Source organism: Amaranthus tricolor, chromosome 1 (assembly GCF_026212465.1).
Source record: "Amaranthus tricolor cultivar Red isolate AtriRed21 chromosome 1, ASM2621246v1, whole genome shotgun sequence".
Classification (NCBI taxonomy): domain Eukaryota; kingdom Viridiplantae; phylum Streptophyta; class Magnoliopsida; order Caryophyllales; family Amaranthaceae; genus Amaranthus; species Amaranthus tricolor.
The window spans coordinates 11,070,725-11,079,842 of record NC_080047.1 but is presented as its reverse complement, the minus strand read 5'-3'; the positions used below and the strand labels follow the sequence as shown (position 1 = coordinate 11,079,842).

At 27.7% G+C, this 9,118-nt stretch overlaps 1 protein-coding gene across 1 annotated transcript; it reads right to left on the bottom strand.

Moving 5' to 3' along the window:
* Window positions 1-3,316: 3,316 nt before the first annotated feature.
* LOC130800060 (probable flavin-containing monooxygenase 1) lies at window positions 3,317-8,721 on the bottom strand. The gene is made up of 5 exons (XM_057663408.1): window positions 7,560-8,721; window positions 6,705-6,942; window positions 5,715-5,890; window positions 4,506-4,876; window positions 3,317-3,828 (listed from the first exon to the last, which is right to left on the bottom strand). The coding sequence occupies exons 1-5, from the start codon at window positions 8,001-8,003 to the stop codon at window positions 3,492-3,494; spliced, it is 1,566 nt and encodes a 521-aa protein (XP_057519391.1). The 5' UTR covers window positions 8,004-8,721; the 3' UTR covers window positions 3,317-3,491.
* Between the last annotated feature and the right edge of the window lie 397 nt (window positions 8,722-9,118).

The following is a 9,118-nucleotide window of genomic DNA, read 5'->3' as shown; positions in this document are numbered from 1 at the left end:
TTTAAATCAAAAATCCTATAAAATGTTAATAAAATTATATAAGTGTAGATATTAACTCATAAATTTAAATATATACTAAGTATTATATATTGTTTAATAAACGTAGTAAAATCGTACATAAAGAGGAGTAAAAATAATACTCCCTCCGAACCAATTTAGTTGTCCCATTTCCTTATTTGGCAAAATCTTTTTAGTTGTCTCATTTTTATTTTTGTCAAATTTTTTTTACCTAAATATCCTTAGTTCACACAAGTAATTACGAATATACCCCCATATACCTTACTTACCCAACTACCCTTCACTACTTACCCTTCACTACTTACCCTTTACGATCGGACTTTTGAAAACGCCTTTAATGAAAAACATGAGCCAAAACCTACTCATGGGAGTGTTACCGCCACATCTATTTCAAATTGGTTTTTTTAAAAAATCATTTTCAAACTTAATCGTTTTACGGGATGGAGTTGGAATTACTCAATTTTCTGTTTTTGGGAGTTTTTCTCTTGTTTTTCTTGCATTCTTATGTTGCAGGTTATTGATTGTGTGGGAATCGTGGAGTGAGGATCACCTAGAAACATAGCTTTTGTTAGAGTGGTATTTTAGTTTAAATTTTACCTTAAATTGTTTACATTTTATATGGACATAGATTGCGTTTCAGTTTTCTCTTATGCTGTAAGACCCTTTATTGGATTTAAAGTTATTAAGTTATTTCTTAGTCGAACCGTGCCCAAGCAAATGGGACATCTGAATTGGTTCGGAGGGAGTATAACTTTTTAGCCCTTAACATTCTCCGTGTTCTTTTCTAGTACAAGATAGATAAAATTTAGTGAAAAAGAGAATAGAGTTGAAAAAACGAGATAAAAAAACAAGTGAATAATATAAATGAGTGGTTAAGATGGAAAGAGAGTATATATTTGTGAATGAGATTAAAAAGATCATTAAAAGTGGACCATTATCAAAAAAAGAAAGAGCGTAAAATCAATGGCACAAATTCAAATGAGAAATGATGCAATATAAGAGAGACAAAACGAATACTTAATAGAGGTGTTTATTCAGGTCATTAGACAATTTTAAATTGATTTAAAATCAAATTTTATGTCTACACCTCTTGTACTTAGACTCCCTCTCGCACTTTCACTCTTTTTCACCCATGTAATTAATAATTTATAGAATTAGGTGATAAGTAGGGGCAAATCCAATAAAAGTTGTTGATAATTTAAATAAAAAATTAAATTTAATATTTGATTAAGGTGATGGGCTATTCTGAATTTTCATACTTAGAAAGCGCCATAATGTTATAATTTGATAAATTTTAAAATAAAGTTGTATTATTTTATGAGTTTTTACTTTTTGGTTGAAATTCAAAGTTGCTTTTTAGCATTGATAATTTAAATAGAATTTGAACCAAAAAAATCCATGAGAGTTGGGGAGTTAAACCATTCAATGCTTTTATTTGTTAAATTATTAGTTGTTGAAACAACTTATTGTTATAAGTAAAATTTTTTGAACAAGTTCCTTATAGCAGAGAGTTTAAAATCAGCTAGTCAAACCAATCAATAAAATCAACGGGCCCAAGCAGTCAATGTAATCAGATACCAATTATTTGCCAAACACCCCGGCCAACAATATAAGAACGTAACTTGTATTTTTTTTACGAAAAATTGTCCTTAATAATCCAAGCTATTACCCATTTTTTGCTATGATCCCACTTTTTGAAAAAATTTTAATGATCCAACCTTTGCATACCTTTTGTTGCGAATGGACTTTTTTCTACTTTCAAAATTTTGGGTTGATAATGGTATTAGTCCAAGGAAGCAAGTAAAGAAAGAGGAGGATGACCTTTTGAATGTAACGACTAGAAGCAACCTAGAATAGTCGGTTTATTTTTTCGAGGATCTATTTGCAACAAAATGAAAACAAAGGTTGGATTATTCAGGACAATTTTATTTTTTTTAATATGTAATTTAATATTGTAATTCCTATGAAAATATATAAGATTCTTTAATAATTTACTATTTTTAACCTTTAATTCTATCCCAAGAAATTAAAATAATTATATTAAAAGCATTAACTATTCTCAATTTTCATATTAAATAATCTCAAAAGGTTAAAATAAATAATAATAAAAGAAATTGTTATTTTTTTAATAAAGTACTCTCTCCATTCCTTAAAAAAGTTTCTATTTGGTTTTTGAGGTGTTTTATTTGTTGTTCCTATAAAAAAATTTTCTATTTGTATCATAAATTTTGAACAAAAATGATCTTATTCATCCTTATTTTAATATTTTAATAATGATTATGGTCCCCACATATTCTTTACTAACTTTATTTTAACATTTTTATATTTCTTATGGTCTTCACATGTTTTCTACTAAGTTTATATAAGCAATTTTTTATTAGTTGTGGTATGTTCTCATATTTTTTCAACTGATTTTCTTTTAATTTTTTTGAGTTTATAGTCCTTACTTCTTCTCCATCAAATTTATTATTCAATAAAATAATAAATTTATCATTTAAAAAATTCTATTTTACTTAATTCATAAAATTATTGCTTGTGAAAACTTTATCTAAGAACGGTAAGTGTATAACTTTTAGTAATGTGAATATCATTCCTTTAAATAAATACGAAAAAGAAAGAAATAATACATATCGCTCACTCTGTCTCGAATTGCTCAATTCCTCGCTACAGCTGTCGGGTAGGATCGATGGACGACAAGTTTCAACATGCATCCATATTCAGTATTCACCCCTTACACTCATGATTCATAGCAAAACAAAACTCCTATCCAAATCACTTTGACTTTCATATTGAAAAAATAATATTTTTTTTATATAACATGTCATTTTGATCACTATTAAACTCAAAGGAACAATTAAGTTTTCGTTTATTAAAGTTGATTTTATTTGTAATTTTGAAATGTTATGTTTGTTATTCTCTTAAAAAATCTTTCTATTTATATCATGAATTTTGAATATAATTAATTTTATTTATCCTCATTTTAATTTTTTAATACTTCTAATATTTATGATCTTCATATGTTTCCACTAACATTATTTTAATATTTTTATATTGCTTATGGTTCCACATGTTTTTCACTAACTTTATTAAACATTTATTTAATAGTTGTAGTCTTCATATTGTTTCACTAATTTTATTTTAATATTTATTAATACTTATGAATCAATAATCTCTGTTTTTCCTCCATCAAATTCATTTTTCTATAAAATAATAAATTCACCATCTAAAATTTTATCGTGAACAATCATTATTGGAATAACTTTTAAGGTAATATATGTACACAAAAATTGTTACAATATGGAATAATCATCTGAGCAATTAAAGTAATCTTAGAATAAAGATTATTTTTATTATAAATGTAACGGAATAAGCACACCAAAAAGAGTCTAAAAGTACATTAATAAGTGCAATAAAATAATAATAAAAAGAAGAGGAAGAATTTGTCAAATAAATCTTCCTAAAATTTATTAACCTTAAGCATAGTCCAGTGGGCCATATGGCTGGAACAACTCAGCCCAGAAACCATTCTTTCTCCTATGATTTATGCCCATGTCTTTGCAAAGTTGATCATTATACCAAATATGCAATGCTCCAATACAAGCTCTTTTGTAGTTATTACCTGAATACATTTTCATGAATTTGCACCATTCTAAGATATCGTTTTCCATTGCTTCTACGCTTGGTAATTTGAATTTTCCATCGAGTAGTTCAAATAACCAACGACATCTCATTTCTGACGTGTATAAGTTCGAACCGCTCTCTGAATGTCCAATTATTGCTAATTGTGGAATTTTTGGATGAATACATTCTCTGTAACCGTCAATTTAAGCATTTAGTTTACACGTCCATTCAATTAATTAGTTCACAAAAATTGATTCAAATATGCTCATATCTAGGGGATACCATTCTCTAGGCCAACGTTATAATGGGCAAGAAGGGCGTATGCCCCGAGCCCATCCAAAAAAATCAGGAAAACAATATTTTAATATTTACACTAAATTTCTATTAAGGCCATCTCCCCGTGAGATGAATTTAATTGAGTCGGCTCGAACCATTTAGAAAAAAAAGGTTCCTATACAAGTGGAATTTAGTTTTCATTGTTTTTTTCTTTTGTTTTTATGTTTTTTTATTAATAGGTCATTTGTATGGACACATCTCACAATGAAACTGTCTCAAACAAGACATACTGATCTATTTAATTTAATAGTTAAAAACCTATAATAGTAGATTTAATAGTTAGGGATTAGAGGTCTATAATTAATATTTTGCTTCGGGCCTTACAAATCTCAGGATCAGTCCTAATCTCCATTCCAACAAAAACAACTTTTTAACGAATTGGTTTAAACTACTTTTTTGGTTTCATTATACTTCAACTAAAAGTGATATATTTTTACGCAATATTTAACAATTAGTTAAAAATATTTCAGAATAAAAATAATATTAATTTTTCTAATATTTCAAATTTAAAAGGACAGAGAGAGTAACACCTGTATAAATGAATAGTATTGTGTAAGGGGCCAAATAAACAATCCTGAAAAAATTGAGATTCAAAAATGTGTTTGAGCTTTTGTTCTCCTTTGAAACCAGTAGCAAGAATAACCAAGTCAGTCTTTATATATTCCTTATAACCAATACTGCTATCTTCAAGTACAACACCACCATTGAAGAAGCTGAAGGATGGGGCCCTTTTCAAAATGATGTTTCCTTTCTCAACATTTTCATAAAAACCTTCTGGGATTGTTGCAAATGTACAAGTGTTCATTTCTTGTAGGAAGCTATGATCAGGAACCATCCCATATTTTTTGATAGGATATTTTTTCTTAATACTTGCTTCCACTACTTTGCTGATTCCCCATCTCTGTTTATGAATTAATTGATACCATTTTTAAGACAAACGCAATAAAAATAAATGGAAAATAATACACATCACACCTAAATTTAACCTCATGAATTATAATGTGTTAGCTACGTGACAAGACATATTTTATTATTATAATATAATATATAAGGGAGTTAGTGAGTCGAATATAAATTATACGATCAGTAGATTAATAAAAGTTTATAAAGGGTCCCCATAAAACCTATTCGAAATAGGACTCTAAAAAATCTAATGAAAATATTAGACCCATAATAGAAACAGTCAAACAGATATGTAGACTCCGCCTCAAGAAAAGGAGAATATCCTACATGTGTAAAGGGCATTGACAAAATTTTGATCCTCTAGTTGATGCTAAGAATCGAAAATATGATTAAACCTGTTAATATCACATCAATGAAAATATAGAAAAATATGTCAACTTTTCATACAATCATAATATTTTGAGATTGTGATGCAATTATTTTCATGAAGGCTAATGTCTTTTCATTAGTTTTTTTAATATTTTGTTGCTCCATCTTTATGGTGTCAATTCAAGATGTATAAGTATAACTAATTATTGATTTCAAATTATAAACCGAAAACTATAATAACTAAATCAGTCATTAAAGTATGTAACTTATTTCTTCCTGAATAAAATATAATCAATTTTTTAATTTTATAAAGTTGTAACGATATCATGAGTTATGTACCCGACTTAAATGTTTTGAATTCAAGACTAAAACATTATTATAGATAAAATTTAACTATATGATATAATCAAAGTCGAACACGAAAATAAAAATAAAAAGTTTTGTAAATAGTTTTAAAAGGTACATACCAAAGGTGAAAGAAATGAGGCTAGAAGACTAAGAAGAAGACCTTCTCCAGGCTTGTGAAGCAAGAGTTCAGAAAAGCGGTTCAAATACAAGTTTGAGATGTTAATTCCCCATGGAAAATTTTCAGGCACATTCCAATGTGGATTCCTACATATCATTGTGCATGGAAGTTCTTTTCCTGTATTTTAAATCCCATCAATCAATTTATCAAAATTTATTTTTTCCAAAGTACTGATACTTATCATAAGTTATTGCTAAAACCTAAAACAACACAAATAACTAAATAAAGTGGGTTAATTAATAGTCCAACTAAATTATCACTCTATATATTCAAAAATTCATGTTTTGAAATAAGATGTGATGGTTTCGTATAAGAATTGCTTAAAAAAATAAATAAATAGTTTATATTTTATCTGTTTCTTTTCAAACGTCTTATTTATTTTTTGCGCATTTGCCAATGCATTAATTCAATCTTTAATATTTTTTATTGTGCATAATTAAACATAATAAAAAATATATATATATTAATATACCTTATGCTGAGATGAATAAAAAAAGATCTCATTTAATTATGTTTTTATTTATAGATTAATAATAAATTAAAAATTAAGAGTAATTGATAAATAGTATTCAAAAAGCAAATGGAACATCTTTTGAAAAAAACGAATGAGTACTATTCATAATAATTAGTCTATATTTAAGATTGTTCCATTAAAAAAAGTTCAACTATACAACATAAAACATAAATTTCTTTTATTTTTATATAATTACATCATTTAATTCAAATATATGAAATCTTTTTAAGTCAAATGCAATATTCCAAAAGGACTGAAGGAATGGTATACAATATATCATGGTGTTATAATTATCACGGGCGTTTCATAAACTATATAATATATTTTAGGACTAAAACTATTAGTTTTGGCCGATAATTTAACAGTTAGTTGATTATTATTAAAAAATAAAATTAGAAAAATGGTTGAATATATTACCATTAGCATTTGAACACTCCATAGCAGTATCAAGTGCAGATTTTTGGAAGCCAACTACAGTAACACTCTTCCCTTTAACCAAATTTCTAGCAGAGTCGTAGTCCAAAGCAGAATAATCCATAGAATGCATAACCTTCCCTTCAAAAACCTCTGGTCCTTTGCTTGAAGGAAACTTTGGTATGTTCGGCAGCCCACTAAATCTTCCAATACACAAGATCACAAATTCTGCTTCCATCATCTGTTTCCATGCATTACTCAAAATTACAATTAATTTGTAAATCCCATGATTTGAAACAACATTCCTCTGGCCCTCTTTCTAAAAAGGGATTACTTTTCCTCAAACGGATACTATTTTTGAGCGGAATATTAGGTTGATAATAATGATAATTGCAAACAACAACTATTAAAATAATTAAAATATTTAATGGAATACACATTTATCGAACTTTAATACTCCCTCCTATCCACTATTATTTTTTCAATTAGTTTTTGAATTCTATTCAGCAATCATTCTTAATGTATTTTGTTCTTAATTTATTAGTTAAAAAATAATCATGAAATCTTATTTGATTCGTCATAATGTAAATTTCATTATTATTTAATTTTTTTATAATTTTACTTAAGCACAATTAGAGATATGTAAAATAAAAATATTGCATTCACAAATATGACAAAATCCAATAGGACAATAATACTGAATAGGAGGGAGTATAAGTTATTTAAAAAAACAAATTGTATATAGTCCAACCAATGCAAATTAAAGAGAATAAAAATGTAGACTTTTTATTTTAAGGTGATCTCTTTGAGAGACAGTCTCTGACAAGAGTAGCTGAATAAATAATTGAAGAAATTTACCTTGATTGATTGATTGGGCAGTTCTTGAGTGGTGAGAATCCACTTACCCTTATTACCAAAAGGGTCACCATTCCCATTCCAAAGAGCCCAAGATTGGATCTCTTCATGGGAAGGACCTTCATACTTAATACTCAACACTTGGGTATTAAATTTAATGTACTTAAGTAAATCAAATTGTTTAGCATAAGAATTAAGGTACTCTTTAACTTGGTCTTTATCAGGGTATAGTGTTGAAATAGAAGAAGGCCATGGGAAATCAGAGAATTGGTAGAGTTGTTTAGGAGTTTGGAGTTTTGTAATCTCAAGAGTATTTGTCCAAGCACCACCAATGGTGCTTTTGGACTCAAAAACTATGGGATTGTAACCCTTAGAGAGGGCATATTTGCATGCTGATAGACCACTTATGCCTGCTCCAATTATGCATACTTTACAATTTGTTTCCATGGTTTTTGTAATTTGGTTGAGTGGAGCGGAGTACTCACTAAAGTATGCTACTTATTTTTATACTTTGAGTGATTCATAAAATTAAAAAAATGAGCCTTGAACACCGAAATAAGGACAATAAGAGGTACTCCCTCCGTTCCTATTTGATCTTCCTATTTGGGTATTTCACAAAGATTAAGAAAAAGAGAATCTTTGGTGGTTGTGGGTATTATTTTAATTATATAATAGTGGAAAGTAATGATTGTATTGGAAGTATGAGGTTGTAGTGGGTATTATTTTAATTAAATAGTAGTGTGAAGTAATAATTGTATTGAAAGTATGAGAGAGAAAATAATTATAAATAAAAGAAAAGGGGTAAAAGTGGGGTTTTAAGGGGTAAAAGTGGGATAAAAACTTTCTAAAAATAGAAAGTATTCTAAAGTGGAAGAACTTTTGAAACTACCCGTTATAGTAATGTGGAAGATCAAAAAGGAACGGAGGGAGTAACTTATTTATAATAGTGGCCGATTTTAGATTTAGTTAATGGAGCCAAGGATATTGTTCAAACAAAAACACTGGGTATGTAGGAATTATGATTCGAACTCTTGATCTACAGTTTAAAAATAGTACTCTTAATAACATCTTGTTTTGATAATATTTATATAATATTTCGCAGTTATATGATAAGAGTGAACTCATATAATTAACCAATATTAGATTTTGAGTTGTTGGTAATTTAATCACATTGATCATTATCTAAATGAAACAGTCCAAATTATTATGGTCCCACAATGAAACCGTTTCACTGTGAGTTCGAATTATACTACTACTCTTTCTGTTCCTTTTTATTTGTCCACTTTACTTTTTCACGTATTTCAAAGCAAATTTTGAGTCTTCATAGTACGCATAATAAAAAATTGTAAAAATTATATATTAAATTTTTTTACATCAAGACGAATCTATATTTTGTCTTGAATATATGCTTTAAAAATTAAATTTAATTTTCTCTCTCATAAAATAGAAAAACTCAAAGTAAATAAACAAATAGAAAGAGAGGGAGTATAATAAAGATGGTATCAGGGATGTAAGTATAGGTTATTAGTACTTTAATCATATTGATCATTATCTAAATTATT

Coding starts and splice junctions, on each gene's coding strand:
- LOC130800060 (XM_057663408.1), bottom strand. CDS start 8,003: ATGGAAACAAATTGTAAAGTATGCATAATTGGAGCAGGCATAAGTGGT. Junction 5,891..6,704: donor GGAGTGTTCAAATGCTAATG/GTAATATATTCA, acceptor TTTAAAATACAG/GAAAAGAACTTCCATGCACA. Junction 4,877..5,714: donor CCTCATTTCTTTCACCTTTG/GTATGTACCTTT, acceptor ATTCATAAACAG/AGATGGGGAATCAGCAAAGT.